Source organism: Zootoca vivipara, chromosome 6 (assembly GCF_963506605.1).
Source record: "Zootoca vivipara chromosome 6, rZooViv1.1, whole genome shotgun sequence".
In the NCBI taxonomy this organism is placed as follows: domain Eukaryota; kingdom Metazoa; phylum Chordata; class Lepidosauria; order Squamata; family Lacertidae; genus Zootoca; species Zootoca vivipara.
The window spans coordinates 93,307,058-93,334,961 of record NC_083281.1 but is presented as its reverse complement, the minus strand read 5'-3'; the positions used below and the strand labels follow the sequence as shown (position 1 = coordinate 93,334,961).

The 27,904-nt window shown below is 45.6% G+C and overlaps 1 protein-coding gene across 2 annotated transcripts in view; it reads left to right on the top strand.

Moving 5' to 3' along the window:
• The first annotated feature begins 4,248 nt into the window (after positions 1 to 4,248).
• Positions 4,249 to 27,904, top strand: part of LOC118086970 (tetraspanin-15) — a 76,012-nt gene continuing 52,356 nt past the window's right edge. For both annotated transcript variants that reach the window (XM_035119098.2, XM_035119097.2), the window contains exons 1-2: positions 4,249 to 4,481; positions 26,511 to 26,696. In XM_035119098.2, coding sequence (XP_034974989.1) covers positions 4,398 to 4,481; positions 26,511 to 26,696 — 270 coding nt within the window. In that variant the 5' untranslated portion in view covers positions 4,249 to 4,397. The remainder of the gene's footprint in view (positions 4,482 to 26,510; positions 26,697 to 27,904) is intronic.

Here is a 27,904-nt window from a genome sequence, read left to right as displayed (position 1 = left end):
ACAATATTTGTTATGGAAGAAAACATGCTGCAGGAAAGAGACTATACTGAGGACATTTGGGCTTCGTGTCTGCTCTGTTGTAAGTGTGGTGAGGGGGAAAACCACTTACAGATGCTGGTGGTGTGTGCTTGGTTTAGGAGGCAGACTAGAGGTAAAATGTCACTTTTGTGATAAAGGGACACACAAATTATGGGAATGACAGATAGCTGTTAGCCAGATGATGAATTAACAAAGTGTGGCCAATAATATAAATCCTTAAAGTTGCCCTCTGTGTTTTTACTTTTGATGTATAATATCTTTTGAACATTCCATTCTAGTAGAGCATCCATCTTTGTGTCCATGTAGCAAGGACTTCTGGGATCTTTGCCGGAAGGGGCTGAGCCAATCAGAGACTGATCTTGAGAAATGTTGTGCTAAATGGATAGGGATTCAGAATGCTGACAGCCGAATCAATGCATTTTAAGTTGTTTTGGGTGCAAACCTCTGATGAAGTTATATCAGCTGAGGGGCCTTAGGGTTTGTCCTGCTCTGATCTGCACAGGAATCCACAGAGCAAGGAAGCAAGTTCATGTTGGTCATTGCAGCACCATGGAGAGCACCTAGCAAGCAACTTATTCTGCAAAAGTTGGAAGGCAGTTTTATAATTCCTTTCTTAATGAAGCCTGGCATGGAATCTGCCTTTTTCACAGCTGCTACCCAGTAGGTCAACATCTTCATTGAGCTGTCCTTTACAACACCAGGGTCTCATTCTAATGCTGAGACAAAGGATTTTGGAGGCCTGATAAAGCTGTGTGCCTCCCATCTGTATATACATTGTTATAAAATGCCAATAAACCTCCAAATACCTAATTCCACAGGAAACCAAACCTGGGTAAGGGTTGTTGGATTGTTTCACCACTCGGAGAATTAGGAAAAGCATAACACTATCATATATGCAATATCTCAGAAAGAGCAACCAAAATGGTCAAGGGAATGGAGTGATTAGTTACCTGTTCTCTGCAGTTGTTCACTCTGTATCAGCAGGAGCCATTAGGTTTTAGTAAGTTGCATCTTGTGGGAAAAAAAGCAATCTCAAATTTCCTACTCATAAATACTTCCAGATGACAGCTAGAAACACTAAATGCTTTCGCTCAGCACTCTTGTTAATTAGAGCAGCAAACCTGCCTAGATCCAAAATACCCCTTTTTCTCATCTCACTCCCCCCCCCCTTTCAGGAACCTAGAAGAGCAAATATTTCCTCTCACTGCTACTATTTTACTGGAGGAGATTTTCACCCATAGGAACATTATGTTTTGTGCTCTTTTCAGCAATCATCTAATGCACAGCTACTACAGGGTTTTATTTTTCCTTATAATAATAATTTATTATTTATACCCTGCCCATCTGGCTGGGTTTCCCCAGCCACTCTGGGCGGCTTCCAACTGAATATTAAAAACAATACAGCATCAAACATAAAAAAACTTCCCTAAACAGGGCCGCCTTCAGTTGTCTTCTAAAAGTAAAATAGTTACTTATTGCCTTGACATCTGCTGGGAGGGTGTTCCACAGGCCGGGTGCCACTACCGAGAAGGCCCTCTGTCTGGTTCCCTGTAACCTCACTTCTCGCAATGAGGGAACCGCCAGAAGGCCCTCGGTGCTGGATCTCAGTGTCCGGGCTGAATGGTGGGGGTGGAGACGCTCCTTCAGGTATACAGGACCGAGGCTGTTTAGGGCTTTAAAGGTCAGTAACACTTTGAATTGTGCTCGGAAACGTACTGAGAGCCAGTGTAGATCTCTCAGGACCAGTGTTATGTGGTCCCGGAGGCCACTCCCAGTCACTAGTCTAGCTGCCGCATTCTGGATTAATTGCAGTTTCCGGGTCACCTTCAAAGGTAGCCCCACGTAGAGCACATTGCAGTAGTCCAAGCGGGAGATAACCAGAGCATGCACCACTCTGGCGAGACAGTCTGCGAGCAGGTAGGGTCTCAGCCTGTGTACCAGATGGAGCTGGTAGACAGCCGCCCTGGACACAGAATTAACCTGTGCCTCCATGGACAGCTGTGAGTCCAAAATGACTCCCAGGCTGCGCACCTGGTCCTTCAGGGGCACAGTTACCCCATTCAAGACCAGGGAGTCCTCCACACCTGCCCACCTCCTGTCCCCCAAAAACAGTACTTCTGTCTTGTCAGGATTCAACTTCAATTCTTGTAATGAGAAAGCAGTAGGAACTTTCTGGGGAGTTGGGGGTGGGGCTGTAATCGTGGTGGTCCTATTCATCAGTGAACATACTAATGTAAGAAAAGCCTTCTGGATCAGACCAGAGGCCCATCTCATCCAGCATGCTATTTTCATAGCAGCCAACCAGATGCCTTTCGGAAACCTGACAGCAGCATGTGAGCCATCCCAGACTTGAAAGCCAAGGAGTCAGAAGTCAAGATGAAATGCAGGTAAGGAAGCTGTGGAGAGAGCAAGGCAGTCGGGAGGAGAGATGGAGAAAAAGTCACAGAGTGGATGGGGCAGTGACTGGAAGACTGTGAGAGTCTGCAGTTTTCAGCAACTGGTATTCAGAAGCATGGCTGCCTCCAACTGTGCAGGCAGAATATCGCCATCATGGCTAGTAGCCATTGATAGCCTTCTCCTCCATGAATTAAAATTTTATCCATTTTAATCTGGCTCCAGGCCCAGTTATGAAACAGCACCTTAGTCACTCTGGTAGATGATCTAGGCCAGGAACATCTGGATTTCTGAGCACCTTCAATACATAAACCATGGTGTCCTTTTGAACCATCTTGTAGAGAAATGGGGCTGGGGGGGCATGGCACAATGAGTGGCTCCAGTCATTTTTGGAGGGACCATTCTCCATGGCCACGCTGAGGCTCTGAAAGTTTCTCCCCATCAATGACTCATCACCATTTTTAATAGACGAAGCATAACCATTGAGCAAGAAGCACCTTCAACCTTTTGCAAGTCCAAAGAAGATGCTTGGAACACGGCTCACTGCCTGAACACAAGAGGAGACTTGCATATAATTACACCTTTGAAGCTGTTTTGCGTTTGTATTCCACTAGAGAGCTTACGAAAACTCAATATGCACTATTCAAGTCAGACAATAGTTACCCTGTCTCACAGTTTAATATGAAAACTGAGCTTTAATGGATCAGAAGAATTCAGATTTTATCTTCCAAAGCTTCATATTACTCTGACCAAAATGTGCAAGCCAATAAAGCTCAGACTCCAACAAATTTTTTTATTAAAAAAATACCTAGAATGACTAATTTTTTAAGATCATTCGATCGGAAACAACTTTACCAAACTCAGTTAGCACAAAAGTGGTTGTGTTTCTGCCATCAGAGGTTTAAAAGCAATAAAAGTGGAATTAATGGGAAGCCATTTAAAAAATTTGAAGCTATGGTTCTTCTCTTTCTGCTTTCTGCAATGAAGACTAATGTAAGGAGAGCACTTTTAATCATTGGGCAGGAATCCTCTCATTTTGAATTTTGGCATGGCATTGAACCATTTAGAAAGTCAGGGGAGTTGCTTTTTCTACGGTCACATCCACACCTTGACTTATTACACCAAGCTGTTGGGAGGCCCTTAACAAATTACCAAGCTCATTCCAGAAAAGATGCAATCATGGGCAAAACAGGAGAGACAAAAGTGCAGATAGGAAGATGTGGCTGTTCTAGCACAGACTTTTTGCAACCATTTCCAGCTGATATATTGTATTCACCTGCTGCTTGAAAATAATTCTGTGGCTTTCTAGTGGGAATTTTTCCATCAGGAAGGAACATAGCTAATACAGTACCATCCCCGACAGCCTCCAACACAAAGGCCCTTTGCTCCATGGAGCCATTCACATTGAGGCATTTTTCTCTGGACATATTCTACACCTACGTGAAGTGCAGAGTGCGTCACAAATTTGCGCCTGCCAACAGGACCTGCATAAAAGTGTAGCTGAAACGTGGTGGTGGGTGCAACACAGAACACGCACAACGATCCTTGGTATCAAAAGTGAAATGCTAAAAGCAGGCAACCCTTGAAAGTTAGAGGAGGGCACAAAACACAACTTGATTTTTTGTGTGTGTGCTTCATGGGGAGAGAAGCTTCCGGTCCTTCTCACACTGCGCCACAAAGGCATATGGGTGGGGGTGGGGTAGCGCCGATACAGCTCCTTAAGGGTCAAGGGCGCAAGGAAGCCGAGGGACCCGCTGCGCCGGGCCCTTTAATTGCTTTCACTTTTGTGGGGCGGAAGTGGGAGGGGCGCACCGGTGCGCTGCTGAGGCTAAAGAGAAAGTGGAGCCGCAGCAGCTGCTGGAGGGGGCGAGGTTGCGGCGGCGACCGCGACCTGGGTCACTTTCCCGGCTGGATGGAGGCGCGCCGCTGGCTGGCCTCTCCAGGAAAGGCGCGCCGGCGGAGCCATGGGCGGCGAGGGCTGGCGAGACTCGCTCGTCTACTACTACTGCCTCAAGTTCGCGCTCTCGGCGTACGCCACCCTCTTCTCGGTAGGTGACTGGGCGCCAGGCTCCGGCCGGCGAGCCTCTTCTCTCCGGGACCGCCGCGTCTCTCTCTCCTCCTCCTCCGCCTCGTGGCTCCCGAGGGCCTCTCAGCGCTGCTCCAGACCGCGCCGGGCGTGGACGGCATCCAGCCCTTTGTCTTGGGCAGGCCGCTCCTCCATTGCAGCCTGCAGCGCGGGGCGGGGCGGGGGGCTGTTGCTGTCTAAGCGCCCCCGCCGCCGCCCCTTCTGCCGCCTCTCAGCCCCCTGGGGTTTTGTTTCTGGACTCTGCACCTTCGAGCATCGTGTTTGTGGGCCTCTGGCGCCGCTGCTTCCCCCTCTGCCCCTATCGTACGGGAGCAGAAGAAAAGAAGCGGCCTTATTCCGCGCGCAGCCAGTGCGTTCCCACGGCTGGCTTGGAAGCCGCGTTTGTTTTCTCAGTTGTTGGGTTGTTTTGCAGACAAGAATAAAACGATAAAATTATTGATAGAAACAGTTAACCATTTGAAACATTTTTTAAAAAATCAAAATCAGCAATAAACAAGCAGAAATATGTTAACGTTCTGCGTTATTGGCTAGATCTCCTCCTACCATGAAACTCACTGAGTCACCTTGGGCCAGTCACTCCCTCTCCACCTCACCTTCTTCACAGGGTTGTTCTGAGTATAAAATGGGGAGGAGGAGAACTATGTATCACCAGTTTGAGCTCTTTATGAGAAAGTTATAGGTAAGCAGGAATGTTTTGGGCGGCTGCATTTACATGATATTAGCCGCAATCCAGAAGCACCCTGTTCCTTCTTGGAAAATACTGCTGTCTGATGTGGTTTCTCCTCAAACACACACCCCCTCCCAGAAAAACCAGGTGCAATCTAACTAGAAAACTGTATGTGGAATAAACTGTAATCTGAACATACCTTAACAGCTGTCCTCCTTATGCAGATGATAGCTTATTGAATAGGATGGGGCAGGAGGGGAGTTAAAAGCTCATGTGCATCCAGTGAATACTTGCCCACCCTTTCTCTGATGTGAACAGTGCCATGCAGATGTTGCTTGAAGCACAGCAGGAGGAAATAAGCTGACTGCATTCCAGATGCTGATGTGAACACCCCGAAGTTGGCCATTGGATGTGTTTAGCACAGCACTGTCCACACTTGCTGGAAGTGGTGCACCAGGGCTGGTTTAATGTAGGATTCTATTCCAGCCCTCCCTGTGAAGTGTAGGCACCTTCTGCCTCTGTGTTTTGGCCCTTCCTTTATTATACACATATACAGGTGTGTGCATATATTCCTGCAACTCAGGATAACCCTGCATTTCCACAGAAAATGTATTTTGTAATAAATGAGTTACTCTTTGATCTGCTGGCCACAGTTATGCCTCCTCCACTTACACCTTTTCCCAGCTCATTATAAGGAAAACTGCTCTTTCTTATTTTTATTTGTTTAATGTATTTTCTAATTCACCTTACATCACCATGTGATATCAGAGAGGGTACCATAATAAAATGCACCAATGTAATCTCCAATAAAAATGCAGTTTGGTCATGGCTCAGATCTCCAGGCCCCCACACAGGTAAACAAAAAACCCCAGTGAAGGCTGGCAGGAAAAAGTTTAGACTGATTCTTAGGGAGTTGTGCCTCCTCCTACTGAACGCTTGTGGGAGAACAGCTCCACCTTGCCTAGGGAACTGTAATTAAAACAGTGGTGTAGCTACCAGCCCCTCTTCAGACAATACGTAATTAACTTGTGGAATTTGCCGCCTTAAGCTGTGTTGATGGCCACTGGCTTAGAGAGCTTGAAAAAGATTTAAAATTCATGGTGCTTTTTGCTAAAAGGAACTGTGTACAGGGGCAGTATCCTGAGTACCTGTTGGGGAAGAACGACAGACTGGCTGAGACAATCATGCCTAACTTTGTGTATGTTCAAACCCTACCATTTGAGTTTTGCTTCATATAATGCAAATCAGAGTGGAGTCCCTGAGGCGGTGGAATGGTGTCTTGTACACCACCTTCTGGCAACTGCTGCAGCCAATCTGGTGCCAAATATATTGCTCTGCTTTCCTTTGGACCACATCAGTGAGGCTGAGAGGTGGGTCTTGTTGTCTGGGCAGCCCTGGTACCCCTGGGGCTGTCACTTTGGTGCTGATAATGCAGCAAAAACACCATGGGAGGCAGCAGTCATGAGTTACCAGTATCAGCAACCACGGTGGGCACTGTGATTCTCCAGCAGTTTGCCTTTGCCCCCGGAGGTGCCGACTGCAACTGGAGCTATCAAAGGAGGGGGGTTTTCTTTGCCAAAGATTTTGGTAAAGAAAGTCCAGGATCTAATATGTACTCGAATTTTACCAAGGTTTCCCCCCTGGTGTCAGTTTCAGTGCCAGGGCAAAGGCCCAGAAAGGCATGATGTAAGGATAAATGGCCTCTGATCAGGTGCGGAGTGCATTTTCCTCCTCACTGAATGTAAGAATGTAAGGAGAGCCTGTTGGATCAAGCTAACAGCCCATCGAGTCCAGCATCCTGTTCTTGTGGTGGCTTACCAGATACCTGTGGGAAACCCACAAGCAGGATCCAAGCACTATCCCCTCTTGTGGTTTTCAGCAACTGGTATTTTGAAGCATTACTTCCTCCAACTGTGGGAACAGAGCATGGTCATCCTGGCTAATAGCCATGGATAGCCCTCTCCTCCATGGATTTATCTAACCCTCTTTTAAAGCCATTTAAGTTGGTGGCCATCACTGCCTCCTGTGGGAGTGAGTTCTATAGTTTAACTCTGTGTTGTGTGAAGGAGGACTTGGTTGTATCCGCCCTGAAATTCCCAACATTCAGCTTCGTTGGATGTCCACAGTTTCTAGTGCTGCAAGAGTGGGAGCAGAACTTGGCTCTCTCCACTTTCTCCATGCCATGCATAATTTCAAAAACGTATTTCATGTTGCCTCTTACTCACCTTTTCTCTAAAATGTCCAGAATGCTTCAACCTTTCTTCATCGGGGAGTCTTTCCACCCTCTCTTCCCTTTTGGTTGCCCTTTGCTGATGGCCCTAAGAATAAGGGCTGCACATCAGGGATTACAGATGGAGAAGGGTCATGGCTCCACATAGGTTTGAGCCCCTGCAGCTGTTCTTCAAGAAATCAAGAAGTAATCTGGATTATTCCATAAATTAACAGGGCAGCACTGGGCAAAGCACTTGGCCGCTTCTTCTTCTTCTTCTTCTTCTTCTTCTTCTTCTTCTTCTTCTTCTTCTTCTTCTTCTTCTTCTTCTTCTTCTTCTTCTTCTGTGATCCCTCGTAGCCGAGTAAGATTGTCTTCCATAAACACGGTTTTAACAATGAGTCTGTAAGTGACTGTGGAGGCCAATTCTGGATCCACACGTCCTTCCACAGTGGGGACATCACCTCTTCCTTTGTCTGATGGGTCTGGTAGGGAGGCAGGGAGGCAGGGAGGTGAATCTGTCAAGAGGTGCTGAGAAAGCTTGTTTCCTTCAGAAGCTGTTGAGGCTCATCACCTCCTTGGCTTCTGGACTGGAAGGTGGACCTGCCCTCCCTGCTTTTTTTCCTGCTAGTTTAACTGCCTTACCTTTGCAAGGTTGGTGTAATTCAGGCAGCCTGGTTCCCCCCCCCTCCCAAAAGATGCTTTGGATTATGACTCCCATTAACTCCAGCCACCATGGGTACAAAAGTGAGCATTTTGGAAGGCGGATAGGCTAGTCTTTCTCCCTGACCTGCTTGTCTCATGCAGATGAGCATAAGAGCACTAGAAGCGCCCACTGAGGCCAATGCTCTGTTCCCACAGTCAACCCGAAATCCATGGGATGCCCACAAGCAGAATGTATCCAAACACGCATTTGTTCCCCTGCAAACTGAAGTGGTTCAGTCCAGGAACAGAGGTGGCTTCATGCCTGCCGGCTGATCACAAACATCAGTTATAAATCAGTCCACTGCTGGTTGAGACTGTAAAAAACTTGGGAGGTGAGCTGGTGGTGGTGTGTAGAGTAACTGATGTTGTGCCCTCCTTGTCAGGAAGGCCGCCTCTGAACATTTCTCTGTAAATTGCAAGTCTCTTGTTTCTTGGAAGAGTGAGGTATTCTTCGGAAGCTCGCTGTTCAGTAAAACCAGCTTTATGCCATTATTCATGTCACTGCTTGATATGGATGGGTGGCAAAGAAGCTTTTGTTAATAGTACAAAGCTTAATAGTATGACAGGCTTGTCTGCATGAACTTCATGAAAGGATGTGTGTAAGGAGTGGAACAGAAGCCTTTGAGTAAATGCTGTACTGCTTTGTGATCGTTCCTAATAATTCTACTTGTTCCTTGAGCTTTAGTTGAATGTTGAAATCTGCTCCATGAGGAATGTATTGCCTCAAAAGAAATTTCTATTCAGGTCCCATTCAATCTTATTGAATTCTTTAGTAGAAGTAAATGAGAAAGATGCTGTATCACGGATACATGGGCCCACTTCACTGCGTGATTGGTTACCTGCAGAAGCTATCTGTAATTCGGAATGTGTCAAGGTGCCTTTTCTCTCTCAGCTGACTTTGTAACATTCACATTCTATGACTTCGCGTGAATAATGGCATGCACCTGCTTTATTGGACAAAGTGATACTGAGGATTCAGTGTGGTGAGAAACTGCAACAGAGAAGTATTTAGAGCCGAGGTGGCTAACTGCTGCTGGCCAGTGTTCAAAAAGCAACAATCTAAAAGTGGGCATCACCAAAGCATCTTTGTCCACCCTGTGTCCACTGTCTCTTGCATCCACACATGTACTAGGCACAAACCCCACACGTGTGTGCACGCACATGCTCAGCACATAATGGCAGGATGCTGTATTAGCTCTCACAGAAAACACAGATGCCAATTGAACAAACATCTGTTTTCCTGCAGACTATCAAACACTGGCATGGAATAGCATTAAGGGAAGAAAGTTCCACATAAGCCTCTGATCATGTAAACATGCTCTCTGTTCTGCAGGTGGTTTGCATAGTGGTTTTGAGCAGTTCACCATGGTCGGTGGGGCACGGTTGTACAGTGAACTCCATTTGCATCCTGTTACCTTGGAACATGAATTTGACCAAACTGCGGGAGGCAGTGCAAGACAGGAGTGCCTGGCGTGCTATGGTCCATGGGGTCAGTGAAAAGGATCTTTTCGGAAGATGAAATTTTTTTGCTTCCCTCTTCTGTTTAAATATAATAAACACTACCAGCAGAAAGTGAAATACCGTGTTTCCCCTTTTTTAAGACGTAGTCATTATATAAGCCATAGCAGGATTTCTAAGCAATTGCGCGATACAAGCCATACCCCGAAAATAAGACATACTGATAGACCCTTCACCCAGTAGCAATAACCCCCCTCCCGCCAGCCAACCCCCCCTTAAAAATATCTCCATTTTGCTGTCGCTCCACAGACACGTATTTCCTTTAAAAGCTTGTAAAAATGCACTGAAGAGCCGTAGCTGCTGGCTGCCGAAGCCTCGTGACCTCCGTGAGCGCGTCTGTCTCTCTCTCTCCCCCCGCCCCCTGCGTCTCTCTCTCTCTCTCTCTCTCTCTCTCTCTCTCTCTCTCTCTCTCTCACACACACACACACACACACACACACACAGAGAGAGAGAGAGAGAGAGAGAGAGAGAGAGAGAGCACCCACCTCTCGCTTCCCCCCACCTTTCCCTTCCATTCTATGCGCCCACCCCTGAGTTGCCTGTTGATTTCCTCTTGACGGGAGAGGGGCGATTGAATGCAAAGGCTGTTTTCCCTTTAAGGGAGAGATCTCCGTGTGCGCGTCTGTGTCCTCTGTCTCTCTGTCTCTCTCTCTCACACACACACAGAACCCACCTCTCGCTTCCCTCCACCTTTCCCTTCCATTCTATGCGTCCACCCATGAGTTGCCTGTTGATTTCCTCTTGACGGGAGAGGAGCGATTGAATGCAAAGGCTGTTTTCCCTTTAAGGGAGAGATCTCCGTGTGCGCGTCTGTGTCTCTCTGTCTCTCTGTCTCTCTGTCTCTCTCTCACACACACACACAGAACCCACCTCTCGCTTCCCTCCACCTTTCCCTTCCATTCTATGCGTCCACCCATGAGTTGCCTGTTGATTTCCTCTTGACGGCAGTCTCCTGTGTCTGATTGTTGTCTCCTTGCAGCCTTCCTTTCTACCTTATGCTTGCTTGTCTGTGGAGCTGCCCCTTTAAGGATTTGTAAGTAGTCTGGATCGCAGTCCTTGCCTTGGGGACTTTTTTAAAAAAATTAAGGACTTTTTCCTTCTTGCTGTTTGTGAGCACAAAAGTTAAACTGCCGGTCCTAGCTTCCTTTACCCACAAAATTTTACCTTGCTAGCTCAATTGCTTCTTAATTGCTACCATTTACCAAGTCAGCAATCTTAATTGCTGTTTAGCTGGCTTCTTTGTTCTCAGCAGGTAGCTTCTTTGCTATCAGTGATAGCACTACAAAGTTCTGGTTACAGGTAGGTAGCCGTGTTGGTCTGGGTCGAAGTAAAATAAAAAAATTCCTTCAGTAGCACCTTAAAGACTCATACCAAAATAAAACTTAGTTGGTCTTTAAGGTGCTACTGAAGGATTTTTTTTATTTTAGCACTACAAAGTGTTACATTGTTGGAACTTAAGTCTTGGGCAGCTGGCTAGTAGAGATCCTTATTTGCTTTACTATAGGCTACTGCTAGGACTGTATCACACAGATAGATTCCATTATACTGGTTTAGATTTAAGAAGCTCCAGTGTAGCAGATTGCTATTAAGTGAGTCCCCACATCAGAGGAGAGAGAGAGCAGCCCTTTGCGAACATCCCAGGGCTGGGGAGAGAGGGCTGGGCCAGGGACGCACACCTCCCTTCCCTCAGACTCATAATAAAAATACGAGTAAGACATCCCACCAAAAATAAGCCACCCTGTGGTTTTTTGAGAAAAAAAAGTAATAAGACGGTGTCTTAAAAAAGGGGAAACACGGTATCTACACTATATAAATTTAATCAATTAGTAAAGCATATTGGGCAAAATATAATTTAGCATTCTGAAACATTGAGTCTATAATGCCTATAATGGCAGCAATCCCAACAGACATGAACATTGTGAAGACGTGAGCTTGTTTACATCTCATAGAATCACCCTAATTATCATAGGTACTTTCAGTAATGGCTTTCCCCCTAAGAACTCTATGTACTTAAGATGCTTATCCATCCAGCAAGCCTGTAGGTCTGCATCATCACCACCCTCTTGTTACCTCTGAAGAGTTGAGGCCGAGATGGTTTACTGTGCTTGAGACCACCAGTGAATGGACTTGTGTGTGTGTGCATGTGCATTCGTGTGTGCATGTGCATGTATACCCATTGGCACATTTTTTGGAAAAAATGTTTTTAGGTTATAAGTTTGAACAAGTACTCTTTCAAACCAATTTGAAAGTTTTGTCTTGAAAGCAAAGCAAATTCTCAAAGGTAGGAACTCATTTGAGATGGGGGGATATTTCCAGGATGTCACTACATCCATTCTGCTCTGCAAGTCAATGTGTGCATTTAGCAAGTCCAGTAGGTATTGAGACATCCAAGCCCACATGGTATTTATCCCTCCTTTCCTTCAAGGAGGTATACACAGTTTTCCTCCTCACTTTACCCCCACAACAACCCAGTGAGGTAGGTTAGTCTGAGAGGCAGTCACTGGTCCAAAGTCACCCAGTGAGTGACTTGGTCCAAAGTCTGGTCCAAAGTCATGGCTGAGTGGGGATTTGAACCCTGGTCTCATAGGTCAGTCCAACACTGCTCCACACTGGCTTCACCACAGTGTTTAGCTTTCCAAATTTTGCATGCACAACCTAAATCTTGGTAAACCTTTCATCATTGAAGGCTACTTTGCAGGGCATCCATCCTTGCCACCGAATATTCAAGAAGTTCCCAGTTGCAACAAATTGCTACTTCACATTTCACAATGGGGTGGGGAGGCATTTTTTTATTTTTAAAAAAGTGGAGGAGACAGGCAAGACATACAGGATGATGTGTCATACAGAATATCTAGAAGCTGAAGCCATTGGAACTGTTCTGAACCTGGAAAGTATGTGCACCAGTAGTAGACTCCAGAATAGCACCATCTTCTTCTTCCTCTGCCAGGAGATACTTCTCAATCAGACTTGTAAACCTGCTTATTTTTGTGGGGTTGTAGAGCTGCAATTTTGTCTAAGCCACCATGCTCTTCAGTCATAATGCAAAGCTTTTCAGTCTCCCCTGTTTTCTCAGGTCAGCTGCCACAAATATGTCATTAATAGCATCAAGAATCATGAGGACGATTTTGCTGTCTTTAACCATCAGCAGGTTCAAAAGTGGTTCCATTGCCTCAGTCTGAACAAAGTATGTGACCTGGCCGGTTGCTCCACGACTGTGTACAGTGGTCCCTTGGTTTAAGTACACAATTGGTTCCGGAAGTCTGTACTTAACCTGAAGTGTACTTAACCTGAAGTGAACTTTCCCATTGAAAGTAATGGAAAGTGGATTAATCTGTTCCAGACAGGTCTGCCGAGTACTTAAACTGAAAGCACTCAAACCGAAGCGTACTTAAACCGAGGTATGACTAGTTGATTGCAGCTCATGCAGCTTCTTTTTGGAAGTTGCTGCCCCTTTTGAAGATGGTAACAAGATACGGGACAAACCACTGGTCCACAACCTTCTGGAACTGGTGCTGCAGGGCCCACAGTGATGCTAGACATGGCCTGTGCTGTTTCTTTCTGGGTATTTTTGTGGTGAGTAAGCAGGCTGGGGGAGACAGCAAGCAAGTGCTCCAGAATCTATTACAGGCCGAGTCCATTTGTTTCATATAACTCACAACTGGATTTTCTCAACAGCTCAGGAGCTTTCCTAGCTGTGGCACCACCTCTGTTTTTACCTCTGTTTCAACTTCGTCATTCAAACCACCAGTCGAGAAATATCCAAGTGTTTGTTAGACAAAACTTCACAGCCATGGTAGTGCAGTAGGCAAAGCAAGGTGGGGAAGATCTGCTCAGCAGCTTCTGTGGGTGGTGCAAGATTCTGGTTATAACAGTGGTTTGCCAGGGTCGAGGTTACATTGTGGAGGTAACCAGGAGCCACAGATAAGGGATTGGGAACATCAAGCTGAGTCAGAAGTTGGTCAAGTGCACCATATTTAAGAAGCAAGTCTCTGCAGCTGCGATATTACCTAAAACCCACATAGCTTGCTCACGGAAGTGTACCTGTGGAGAAGCCAGCAGTTACTGTTCCACTATCTCCTACAGCTGATGTCTGTTCAGATGTGCCAGAGGCAATGCTGGCTAGTGCCCAAGCAGATTCATATTGATTCTCTATCCCAGCAAACCCACCGTGAAAAATGCTTTTAAGCTGTCTGCCTTGCGGGGGTGGGTGTCCCACTCAGCACGCTGGCTCTGGAAGGCTGGAGATGCTCGTGCAGGGGCAGTTCCAAAGAGGCAGTTTGTGTATATGTATATCTGTCTCTGCATATACGGCATATATGGTTCTTGGACAGAACCGTTGCCTAAGATGTGACTGTGCTGTATGATTGCTAGCTGGTGTGGCAATGTGGAAGGCTGAACTTAAGACTGGAAGAATGGGAAATTGAAGCTGACATGTTTGCTCATCCCTAGGAAGGGGTAAAGTTTTATTTAGGGTGAATAAAAATAAATGATTTTTTAAAAATAAAAATATCGGATTTTTAAAATGTAAATCGGATTTTTAAAATAAAATGCTTCTGGAGGAAATTTTTTCTAAAGATAGTTTTCTATTTAAGTTACATTGTAGTCCAAAGGCTATACGTCAGGAAATAAGGATTTGTTTTACGTTTTTCATGTGTGCTAAAACTCTGTCTTTGTTTTTTTTTATTAAAAAAACCATTTAACCACATCAGTTAACAAACATGGATACATATGCTATAAAGTTATTGCTTTAGTTAAGTAAATTGTTTAAATTATTATTAAGGAAATGCTTATTTTCCTCCTTCCAACAGCAAAAAAGTTGTCCAAATATAAACAAACTTATTAAACCTCGCAATAATTTCATAATTATTTGTCTATGTATTTCTAACAGTATAATCAAATCAGTAATTTTTGATATAACTGTAAAAACTACTCTGAAAATTTATTATTCCAAAAATGAAACCTTGATCTGGTTGTAAATATTAAGATTATACCAGCAAGAGTGAGTCTTTCTGTAAAAAAAGAGATATTTAAACCAATTCTTACTGACTAGTGATTTAAATCGTGATTTAAATCGATTTGATTTAAATCAAATCCACCCTGGTTTTATTGTTATTTTTAAGGAGGAGAGGAATGACGCCATGCAGGTGCTGTGTGGGGGAACTTGCTTGCTTTCTCCAGTTCACAGATGACTGCTGCTAATTATAATGTAATGCTTAATAATTCTTGGGGAAGACCTCTGAGGAAACCTTTGGGCAGGCCTGTAGCATTCGAGAAGAGGAATTTCCTGTAAGGCAATGGATCCACTTGAGCTTGCTGGCAACTTTAAGCTGCAGCATTTCCGATGAGTGGAGGAGTCTGGAGAGAAAACCCTCTCGCCCTGTGTCTTAATTGCTGCTGCTTGAAAGCAAGGAGCGTGGCTAAAGAGCTTGTGAGTGGTTGACAGGAAAGGCTTTTTTTTAAAAAAAACATTTGAGATTGCCAGAGTTAAATACATCTCATCTGTACAGAGCTCTGCAAGGTTGGTTTGCATTTCCTTCAGGAATGCAGCAAAGTATCTATAGAGGCTGCAAATGTGTTGTGTTGTGGCCTAGAGATTGAACTGTGAACCAGGAAGTTGCTTGGAATAGAAGGTAACTCATGCAAAAGGCATTTGAACATAATTCTGCTCTTAACAGCTGTATCGGCTACATATGAGCTACCGTATTATGTTAGCTCTGCTGATATTAATGGTCAGAACCCATCAAGCTATTGTTTGCCCACTGGCCTATGAGGCAGGCAGAAATTCAGCAGATACAGCTCTTTTTTCTGACCTTGAGGCAGAAAAGCTTCACCTGCTGAATCAGCTGCCTGCCATGCACCTAGCTAAGAGCAAGGACTCCTGACAGCAAAAAAAAAATCCATCTTATCTTCTCTTCTTTACTCCTCCACCCCTGGCACACAATGCTTGGTTATCATGCATTTAAAATTGTATGTACAGTTTAATTTTACTTGAGTGATTTTCAATAGCAACTGTGAAGTTTGGGTTAGTCAACTTTTTGGTGGCTTTAACAGTGGTTGTTGTTTTTTTAAAAAAATGTTCATATGATTCTGAATTCTGGGCTTTTGGATAAGCCTTACAGTTGTGCTTTATTTTTATTTATAAAATTATTTATGTGCCAACATTGGGTGGGCATTGGCCTCCTAAGATGGCTGTCAATATCATAGAAACACAGTAGATACAATCAAAACTTGACAACAACAAGCAGCAACATCAACAGCTCTGGTTGCTAAACAGGATGGAGAAAATGGCTCTCCAGAACCAGGTAAATGTTGATTGGTTAATTTCGTAGACGTTGCCATTTTGCAACAAGGGGAATTGAAACCTGCTGCAGGCCTGCATCTTGTCATGAATGTGGTATATCTCCCACCTTGGAAGGCTGCTGCAACTTCTGCTTGCAAAACATAAAAGAAGATCTCCGTGCAACTGCTGTGCAATTATGGAGGGTTTACTGGCAAACTTTTATGAGGAGTAGTATAATGGAGTGTGTGCCGGGAGAAGCAACATCTTCCAAATCGTTCTTCTGACAGCTGAGCACTAATTAAATTCACATAGTAGAAAAGTTCCGCTGTGGAAAATCTAAGGCAGGGAGGAGGTTTGTGGGAAACGAAGCAGGCGAGCCCCAACTATGAGCTTCAGAGTCATTTTCTTTCTCGTGTTTTCATTCTGCCCTCCATCCAAGGTGCTTCAGAGTGGATGGCTTGGAGCTCCTCTTCCCATCAGTCTTGCCTTCACAATGACCCTGTGCGGGAGACGTGGCTGAGGGGGCCTGTTTGTCCCAAGGCCGCATATTGAGCTTCGTGGCTGAGGTGAGATGTGATCCTTTGACCCCCTGGCCCTCGTTGCATACCCCAGCCTAGACATCCACAATCGGAAGTGGAGGCTGCCTTGCCCCAAGGCCACCAGAGCCCCATGCCATTTGGTCTGACTCTGGACTGAGCCATGAAGTTTTTCCATTTGCTTTTCCTCATCCAACCCAAAGCAGCCACCACATTGGACGCTTAGTGGAGATGTCGCAGATAGGTGGCATCCTGTCAGCACCCACCCTCAAGCCTAGCCTGGGTCTGAGTTACAGCCATGGTGGCCTTGTTCAGGTGTTTGCCTGAATACCTGGCAGCTTAAAGTGGGGTGACGGTTTGGGGCCATGTCTCCCCAACACCTCTGCATGTGAAGAGTCATCTTCAGACCTTTGCATATTTAGCACAGAAGTCTGCAGGGGCTTCTAGGCACATTTGGCATGTAGAAGCTTCCCTGTGGTTTCTGACGTTGAAGAGGCTTCATGGTTCATTTTGTGCTGAACAGGTGAAGAGATATTTCCATGCACAAGGAAATTTGAATCATAGACTTGTGGAGACCACAAGGGCCATTTAGTCCAACCTCCTGCAGACAGAGGGCCATCCAATTTCTGCTTGAAAACCTCCAATGAAGGAGAATCCACTACCTTCCAAGGGTCAAACAGCTTTTATGATCAGAAAGTTCTTCCTAATATTTGGTAGGAATCTCCTTTCTTGTAATTTGTATCCATTGGTTTGGGTCCTACCATCTGTATTTGAAGCAGACTATCATACTCCGTCTTCTCTAGGCTAAACATCTCTAACTCCCTCAGTCGCTCCTCATGAGGCTTGGTTTCCAGACCCTTCATCAACTTGGTCACCTTATAGAGCTGGGCGATACCTGGGTTTCAGTATCACTATATATCACCAGATAAACATGGCAATATTTCAATATATCATGATGTTTGAAATAAGGCTGGAACTATGTAGAGGTGAATGTGGTAATGCCCTGGCAACTGCTACGGGTATAACTAAAACTGATAGTTTTGTATTTACCTTTAATAGTTCTGTAGGAGCTCAGAATTGGTTTACACTAGGCATGTCCAACCAGTAGATCACAATCTACCGGTAGATCCCTGGTTGATCCTGGTAGATCATGGGATCACCCCCCAAAAAAGCTCAACAACTCTGTGCAGGGCAATCCTCTGCACAAAAAGCTCAACAACTCTGCTCAATTCTCCCCTTCCTTCCACCCACCTCCCTCCAATGACAATGGGTAGATCACTGCCAGTTTCTTTATACTGGGAGTAGATCACAGTCTCTTGGGGGTTGGGCGTGCCTGGTTTACACATACAGCAGACTAGGGCAGGGGCGTAGCCAGGATCAAAACTGGGGGGGGGCAAGCCATGGTCATTCAGGGGCAGGGCCAAGGCACGGGAGGGGAGGGGCCACAAAGTGGGAACGTGGGCGGGGCTACAGGGCCAGCGGGCCTGACGACATCGTGGTGGCGGCGGCAGCGGCCACCTTGTGCTTCTGGGGCTGGCAATGTCGGTGGCTACCCTGCTTGGCTGGAGAGGACAGGAGGGTTGGGCAGGCGAGAGGGGGTGGCAGAACAAGAATATCAGCATAATATTTCAACCATGTCGTGGGTTCAAGCCCCACCTTAGGAAAAAAAATCCTGCATTGCAGGGGGTTGGACTAGATGACCCATGTGGTCCCTTCTGACTACAATTCTATGATTCTATTGATATATTACCATAGCATATGCATCACTCTGCTTTCTTTAATTGTCCTACACCTAGGCATAGCAGCCAACTCCTAGAGGCCTAGGTGCCTCCCCCCCAATTACAGGTAAATGCCATATTTGAAAGAGTCATTCCCCCCCATGTTGATGGGCTTTCTATGTGGGGCTTATCTGCCCCTCCCCGTATTTTATTAAGGATGGAAGAGGGAGGGAAGGAAGGAAGAAATAGAGAGAGGGATAACTCACATTTGTGGGTGCCTCTGGGTGACGCTGTGATGCTGGAACTCTGCAGCAAGAGGAAGATACTGGTACGCCTGTACAGGAACCTTGTAAGCAGCTTTCTCTCTGCTTGATTTACAGTATACAGGTGCAGGAGGAGGGGCAGACTGGAACACCACTGCTTTTTATAAACATCACTGTGTCTATCAAAGCTACAGCCCCCCCTTTTCTTATTCACTTCCTTTTAGCCTTGCAGGGCCACCTTAGTCAAATTGAATCCTCTGCACCCTCATTAAATCACCAATAGAACTCTTAATGTGATCCCTGAATGCTCATTAACAATTCCCACTGAAGAACAATAGGGTGAAGTGGTGAGCAATCAAATCTTGCCTGAAAGGGTATTCTGCTCCATTGTCTTAACTGCTTAAGTACCGGTAGCCACTTTGCTTTATTTATTTGATGTGTTTTTGTTACAGCTGTGTGTTTGATGTGTTTTTGTTACCGCTTGGTCCCCCCCCAAGCGGAGACCGTGCTGCTCTCGCTAAAGCAAAGCCCTTTCCACTTCAGTTTTTGGAGGGGAAAAGTGCTGGTTATGGTCTGTAAAATACATTTTTTTTGCTTCTAGGGGGGCAGCTGCCCCCCTGCCCCCCTGCCTACGCCCATGGACTAGGGTGGTAGGATGGTCTGTGTCAGGTGAGAAGGGAGAATAAATTTTTGCCATGCATGTTTGTTTGTTTGGTTTTTTAAAAAGGCCTTGCAGGTAGAAAGGTACAGTAGTTTTTAACCCAGCCTCTTCCATTCTGTGTTAGATCTCTACTTGCAGGTAACTCATATATTCTTGTTCTTAAGGGAAATGTAAAAAATATATATGTAACTTTGCCCATCTTCCACCTTCAGATTTAATTGGTACAACTTTTTAGAGCATATTGTGCTGCAGTTTATGTGGGTGAGGGCTCAGAATTCTGAAGGAGACAATTCTGAAGGAGACTTTCTTTCTTTCTCTCTCTCCTTCTTTTTCTGTTCTTTCTTTCTTTCTTTCTTTCTTTCTTTCTTTCTTTCTTTCTTTCTTTCTTTCTTTCTTTCTTTCTTTCTTTCTTGTCCTTTAAAATAAATAGTAGATGTTGCCCTGCGACTCTTTAAAATGAAAGTTCTCCCACTACTGCTGGTGGGCATTGCCTTGGGTTCGCGTAGGACTTTGTAAGATTGGAATCTATCCAATCACAATTCCTCAGGGCCATTCTCAGGATCCCCCCTTCTGTTGCGGGTGCGATCATGAGATTGGAGACCGGTTGCCAAGCCTTTACGTATGTGGCCCTGAAAGCGAAATTATGGCTATGGCTCAAACTATGTTTCAGACCGATGGGTTTGGCCCCCCTGATTCTGAGGGATAATTTTAAATCTCCATGGGAAAGGGAAGTGGTAGAGGAAGTGCAAAAGTGCGGTCTGTCCTCCCTTTATATTGAGTCCATGACATACAGCCGCGCTAAAGCGATGATCGCTCAGAGATTGGGGGATATCGCCAGACAGGAGGACATAGCCCGCGTGAAATCTGGGATGTTTTTAGGGGAGCAGGTGTATCGGTCTGCACCAGCCCGTTACCTGGCGGATATCCACTACGTGGAATACCGCAGCCAAATACTGCGGCTAGACTGAATGTCCTTGATTTGGCGGTTTTGAGGGGAAGATTTGGAGGAGTCCCATACGGTCAGAGAATGTGCCATTGTGCCTTGGGTGAGGTAGAATCCACAGAACACATTCTACTGAGTTGTCCCTTTTATAATGATTTAAGGCAATATCTTATAGACCCGTATTTATCTCAGTTTAGTTCCCGACCAAGAGAACGGCAGGCAGCATATTTGCTAAACAAGCCCACTGGGAAAATAACCTTCTCAGTGGCTAAATTCCTCTTCCTGGCGCTCAAGTGTCGGAAACGTATAATCGAATGTCTTGATGTGGGTTATCTGTAGGAGGTTTAGTAGCGCGGTCATACCCCATTTATGTATCCCTCTGATGCCTTCATTTTTATATTTTTATATTTTTATGTATCCCTCTGATGCCTTCAGTTTTATATGTTTATCTTTGTATTGAGAAATTTTTTTTGTTTTGTTTTGTTTCTGACTATCGGTCGAATAAAGTATATTGATTGATAAAATAAAATTTGCATGAGCAGCAGCAAGGCTGAAATGGGATGGAGTTTCTGTGCAGCCACAGTCATTGCAGAGACATGAGTCTCATACCACATCCCAAGGTGTTTTAGTCTAGAGAAAATGTTGTGAGAGATGCAGAGCATGGTGTCTGGTAACCAAAATGAGGGAGAGAGAGAGAGAGAGAGAGAGAGAGAGAGAGAGAGAGAGAGAGAGAAAGCTGTCCATTTAATTAGGCATGGCCAGTTAATTGCTGCTGCTTGGTCAAAATAACTGACCTTTTAAAAATGGAATTAATCTGGCATCTGCTGGGCAGAGGACCATTTCATCCTTCCCTGTGGTATGTTATGTCGCTAATTGCTAACTATGATTTACTTAGCTGGCTTGTACTTGAATTAAAACACAGCAGACGTGTTCAGTGCAGCAGAGTAAGGCACATCTCTCTTCAGAATGTGCTACGCAGGGATGGATGTTCTCATGCTCCTGTATTAGCCTTGGCAAGGCTGACTTAGAGTACAATCATGGCCGTGAATGCTGTCATTTTCTGGCACCTAAAGTCTCCAAAAGATTCTTCTGAAGAATCCCAGCTCGTCTGGTGGTCTGTCTTTCTAGCCAGGTGGGTAAACATCATGGGTGTAGCCAAGGGGGGCAGGGGGCAGTTGCCCCTCTATATCAATCAAAATCAATACAAAACTGAGCTTCTGCCCGCCCCCCAAACAAAAATCCTGGCTATGCTTGTGGTAAACATCCTCTTTGCATTTATTGCAGTGGTTCTGAAAGTGGGCTGTAGCGCCCTCTGGGGAACATTGGGATTGCCTGGGGGGGTGCTAGGAGTAGGCCTGGGCTATGTGCTGGCTGGGCCTGATGGGAATTGTAGTCCAACAACGTCCAGAGGGCACCACATTGGCAAAGGCTGCTCTGCTGGTTCAGTTTCTTGTGAGCAGAGAATACCAGAGATTTGTGGTGTTACCCTTTTCATTTGCCAGCAGATGCATTGAGTAAGCTTGCCATCAGGAGCCTCACACCCTTATTCTCAGGAACACAGGAAGCTGCCTTAGTCAATCTCAGTATTGTCTACACAGCGCAAAGCTTCCAACATTTCTCCGATGAAAATAGGGACGTCCGAAGGGAAAGCGGGACATTCTGGGATGGCTTCTGTAAATCTGGGACTGTTCCTGGAAAATAGGGACACCTGGAGGATCTGCACTGGCTGGCTGGAGTTCTCCTGGTTTCTCCCAGCCCCACCTGGAGATGCCGGGGGTTAAATCTAGGGCCCTTCGTAGGCAGAACAGATGCTTGACACCGACACTGCAGACACTGCTTGTAGAAAAACACCCTCTTATTTCTTCACTGGCCAGAATTCCATTGTCAAACTGTTTCTTCTTGAGAGGCTGAACTGATAGTGAGGTGGGACTAGTCCTACTTGGCTACTTGCCTCTGTGGTTGCATCCGGTCAACTGATTCATCCACTTTTGTTTGCACAAAATGTCTGAAGAGGTTAAAGGACACCCACTGTTTTATTGAGTATACATTCTGGTTTGTTTCACGGTGAGCTTCATGTCCAGCCATTATCACTCCACACTTTCCAGTGCACTTTTCTGTCACTCTCCTTCCTGCAAAATGTTTTGTTTCATTTGCTTTTGGAAGCAGGTTTGTTGTGCAAGTTCAAATCCACTTAAATTGCACAATGTGCATTTGTGGGTCCACTCTGCAAATACTGACGGCCTACAAGTGTCCTGTGAGCCTCTGATAGCTAATCTGGTGGCAGACAGATGTTCACAAATACTTTATTGGTGTTGACCTTCCTGGAGCAGATGATGTTCCTGGGCTTGTGAAATAGAACAGGTTTGTTAGAAATACTAGCCAAATCGTATACGAGATGCTGAAGGAGTGCTGGGATTTACTTTGAGGTTCTTCCTTGCAGTGCTTGTGGAAGCTTTAGAAGGCTGTTTGTCCAAAGCTCCATTGCTTTGTTTGTTTCTTTGCTGGATTAAGATGGCTGAAAGGCAACCCATTTGCCCTTCTTCATTACCACAGTTCAGAGATGATAGGCATAAAGTACATGGTTTTTTGACAGTGCACGGCACTTCAGAGCAAATTGCCAGTTTCAGTCAGATGTATGCAAGTGAAGGAGGCCAATTGTCGGCCATCAACTTAATCGCTATTGGGATGAAAGTCGAGAGCAAATGCTGCAGATGTAGCAAATGGAGAAAAGACTTGAGAATCTTTTTATCCAAACTTCTCTCTCTCTCTCTTTCTTTCTTTATCTCTCTCTCTCTCTGTGTGTGTGTGTGTGTGTGTGAATGTGATGAATTAATCAATTTGTACCTACTTGAGCTTCATTTCAACTGAAGACGAGAAGAAAAGTGTAGTTAAGGTTGAGCTAAAGAAATCATGGAAGCAGTGACATTTCAGAAGGTATAATGAGGAAGAGAGAGAGGTGGGAAGAGAGTTCTAGCTTATCCATGAAGGTCTGGTATTCAGTCTAGACACCCCCAGCCCAGTTGCTCTTCTAGCTTCCTGGCCATCTCAAGAACACCCCACACGTTGCCTTCTGAGAGCCAAAATCAATTGATAGTATTTGCCCACCGGAAGAAAATCCCCTTGTCCTCTTATGGCACCATAGTCTTCTTATATGGGTTTGGAGCTACTCCTCTGTGAGCACTATGAGCCTAGCAGAACAACAGGAGGGGGTGGGGGGTATTGTGCATCCCAGCATTCCTCCCAGGGCTTCAACAGCCAGCCACAAAAAGATCCAGAAGCCAAGCTCTGTGGAGCAGCTGCTAGTTCCACTGCTAAACACTCAAGGAAGAGTTCAGAGGGCACTGGGGTGGAAACTTAGAGGTTTTAATTGATGCTCAATTTTCCTATGTGAACTGCTTTGAGACCTACTTCTTGCACAGAAATTTGTGGAAATTGCATTTCTTTCTATCTACTAGGCCTTTGAGGAAAAGTGGGCAAATATCTGAAGTGCCTAAACACGTCTCCAATGCTACCATACGTCTCAAAACTGGACTTGTAAGAATTGAGGCCAGAGTATGGATCACCACATTAAATTACTGGCTAAGATTATGCTTCCTCCCGTGTGGCCTTGCTCCCTTAACTATTAAGTATGGTTTCCAAGTGACATGTAAATGCACAGTGATAAACATAATGACAAATCTAGGCTTCACCCCGCAGATCCTACTCAACATGGGGTATGAAAAAATAAATAAATCTTGGCAGCTATGGCATGCAACCTCCCTAACATCTGGAAGCCAGATGATGGGTACAAACCAGGCAAGCCACCATCTACTTCCTGAGTGTGCATCTGATTCACTGCTGTGAGAAGCAGAGTGTTGGATCAAATGTATCCTTGAGAGTGACTGTGCAGAATAGCCTTCCCCAACCTGGTGCCCTCCAGAGGTTTTGGACTCTCTCTTCCCATCTGCCCCAGTAAGCATCTGGAGGGCCCCAGGGAAGGCTGCTTTAGAGCTTCTTCCTGATAGGCTAGGACACATGGGTAAGGCATGTGAGAGACAATTTTTTTCAGCTTCAGTTGGTGCCAACATACAGGGGTAGATTTAAGCAGACTTGACAGATGTGCAGGCAACACATCAGATTGTAACAAATTGCTTCAAAATATGCCTTATTCATGTCAAGGGAGGCATGTTATTCCTTTAATGGTGGCTATGGTAGAATTATTCTTGTAAAGAACATTTTCTCAAAGACCAGCTTGATGTGTATGATCTTAGATATATCACCAGATAAACATGGATGGAACATCTCAGTTCCATCCATTCCAAGTTTTCAAACAATCTACCTTTTGTATTCTTGCTAATGAACAATTGTAGTTTAATGCCTTTAATTAAAATGTGATAATGTTGGTGCTCCCAATGCAGAACTTATCATAGAACTCTCTCCAAGGTGCCCATCCCAAGCATGCTGTGTGAGTGTTTTGCAAGCACCTCACATTGTTTGCACTCCACTTAATATTTCCCAAATTCAAAAAGTTCTCTCATTGCTGTGAGTGACTGAGGGTGTTCCAGCACTGCCTTTGCTACTCTAGCACTCCAGGCTTAAAGCCACTACAAATTTCAGGGTTTCTGCAAGGGAGACAGAATAAGCCAGAAAAAGGGATGGAATGAAAAATGTGTCATACATTGCTGATGAAGCTGATGACTGTCCTGAGTGCCAGTTGCAATATCCAGGAGCTGGGGATGTCCTGCCATCTCTTAAACTGGGCAATAATTCTTGCTTTGCTTTTGAGAACTGGGCAGCAAGCAAGCTGTGAATATGCCATTAATAAGAGTAACGGCTGTAGCCTTTGGGAAGCTAATTAACTGTTCTTTTTTCATCCCATTTTTTTTATCAAAACAATTGCTTCATTAACCTTCTGGTTCATCCTTTTAAAATATTTTGTTTCCAACCTTGCTGGAACTCTTCCCTGCTCAACGTTGAAGCTCCAATAGGTCATGCAAAGTGTTGAACAAAAAGCTAGCACAGATGCACATTAAGGCTGCAGGGTTGTTTGGGCGGGTGGTTAGGTTCTTGCTGTGCAGTGTGATTCAGGTTTTACAGGAAAACGTCCCAGTGCAAATTGTGTTGAATGAGGTCTCTCCCCCTCTGCTGCCTCTCCTTAAACAGTCGCTTTCTGGCGCCTCCCTTGCAGGGCCTATACCATTGGGAAGGGGGCTTCATCAGTATTGTGGGGAAAAAGGATTGACACTCCCTTTCCCATGCATAATGGCATCAGCCCTAATTGGATATCCCTGTTTAGAAGGGGGCAGAGCCTAGAGGCATTTAATGGAACTGTGCATCCAGCTTGACCCAAAAGATGCTTTGGTACCTAGAAATTCCCGAGTGAGGCACTTTCCTCCTCCTGTGCCCCTCTATTATTTTTTTCAGGTGGCCAAGCTAAAAATGACTTTGATTCCAGATAGTTCCAGATAGCCCATCCCGGCTAAGCCCCTGTAGCTTCGAGTTTCAGCCACATAGTCTCTGGCATTTAAAATAACAATTCATGCAACCTGGGGGGGGGAAGCTTTTCAACATCTCCCTGAGATTCCCAAACAAACTGAGAGCGCCGAGGCAACACCAGCTGCTTGTGGTGCTAAGGCAAAGGGCAAAGCACCAGCTGCCATCTTGTACCTGTGTAACAGCCATGCTGGCAGGGTGGGTATAAGGGAACCTGCAGCGTCTCCACAGTGGGACCAGGGTTCAGCATGCCGGGGTGGGGGTCACATGGGCACCTGCTTCCTCCTCCCTTCATGATGTTTCTGAACATCATGCAAATTGCATTGAATGAAGTCTCTCCCCCTCTGCTGCCTTGCCTTAAACAGTCGCTTCCTGGAACCTCCCTTGCAGGGCTGATACATTTCCGTGTCATGTGGCCAGCATGATTAAGCCGCTTCTGGCAAACCAGAACTGCGCATGGAAATGCTATTTACCTTCCCGCCGGAGCGATCCCTATTTATCTACTTGCACTTGACGTGCTTTCGAACTGCTAGGTTGGCAGGAGCTGGGACCGAACAACGGGAGCTCACCCCGTCGTGGGGATTCGAACCGCTGACCTTCTGATCGGCAAACCCTAGGCTCTGTAGTTTAGACCACAGCGCCACCCACATCCCTTTTGACCACCAACTTAGATGACTTCAAAAGAGGATTAGGCACACCCATGGAGTGCAAAGCTATTGATGGCTGCTAGCCACAGTGGCTCTGCTTTGCCTCCATAGTCAAACGCAACCATGTTTCTGAATACCTGTTGTTGGAAACTACAGGAGGGTGAGGGCTCCGGCACTTGGGTCCTGCTTGAAGGCTTTCCTTTGGGGCATCTGGTGGTCCACTGCGAAAGTAGGATGCTGGACTAGATGGGCCATTGGCCTGATCCTGCAGACTCTTCTGATGTTCTTAATGGCATTCACTCCTGAAGCCCTGTCCTATTTTGAGTGACCTGCAGTCTTGTGACGGATGTTTCCCCTTCCTCCTTTTTGCAGATTATTGGCCTCGTGATTCTGTGCATTGGCATCTATGCCGAAGTGGAAAGGCAGAAGCACCGGACCCTGGAAGGGATCTTCCTTGCACCAGCACTGATTCTTCTCCTCCTCGGCATAACAATGTTTGCCGTTTCCTTCATTGGGATGGTCGGCTCCCTCCGAGACAACCGGACGCTGCTGAAAACAGTAAGGCTGCTTCCCCCTTCCTCCACTCCTGGAACTCTTCCAGCTGCAAAGGTTCATGGTGCTGATGAATAAGAGGCTACCATAGCAGCCCAGAAAGCAACTTTGGGGATTGTAGAGCCATAGAATTGCAGAGTTGGAAGGGACCCCAAGGGTCACCCAGTCCAACCCACTGCAATGCAGGAGCCACAGCTAAATAATTACTGATTGCAATCCAACCTCTGCTTAAAAACCTCCAATGAACGAGAACCCACCACCTTCCATGGGATTCTGTTCCACTGCCAAACAGCTATTGTCATCAGAAACTTCTTCCTAAGGTTCAGTCAGAATCTCCTTTCTTGTCATTTGAATCCATTGGTTTGGGTCCTCCCCTCTGGAGCAGAAGAAAGCAAGCTTGCTCCACCTTTTGCGTGATAGCCCTTCAGTGATTTCATGGTGGCTGTCATCTCAGACTTCTCTTCTCCAGACTAAACATTTCCAACTCCTTCAACAGTAAGTAGTTCTCGAGTTGAGAATTTACTACTGCTCCTTCCTTTGCTATAAGACAGTTCTGTGGGCACAGAGAGGGGCTGCATGGCCCAGGTGTTGACAGGCGCCATATGCTCAGGCAATATTGCACCAATTATGTTTGTATAAGAGGCTATCTGTATCCTACCAGGTCCAATACATAGTGCTGCTGGTTACATTTATGGCCCCTAACAGTTTGGAGTCAAGTTACTTGAAGGACCCCCTTCACCCATATTAAACATGCCAAGATGGGTGATGTGGGAAGGGAAGGGAGGGAGGGAAGGGAGGGAGAAGTCAGGCTGTTGAGCACGAGAGATTCAGCCTTTTCCATGGTGGCCCCATGGCTGTGGAGCTCCTTGGCTCCTCCTTGCTGTTGTTTAGGTGGGCTCTAACAATGTTTCTATTCATTACTGCTTTTAGCAAAGGTGTGGGAAAAGATTCCTCTCTTTATTAGGCAGACAGGGTGATGGAACTAGGTTTTGGAAGTGAAATGTTTTACTGTTGCTATTTTATTATTATTGTGTTGGTTGATATTTTATGTGGTTTTATACATGGGAAGATTTGGGGTGACATGTCATACTCCAAGTCTTCTTCTTTGGCGATCACTCGTAGCCAAGTAAGATTGTCTTCCATAAACACGGTTTTAACAATGAGTCCTTAAGTGGCTGTGGAGGCAAATTCTGGATCCGCACACCCTTCCACAG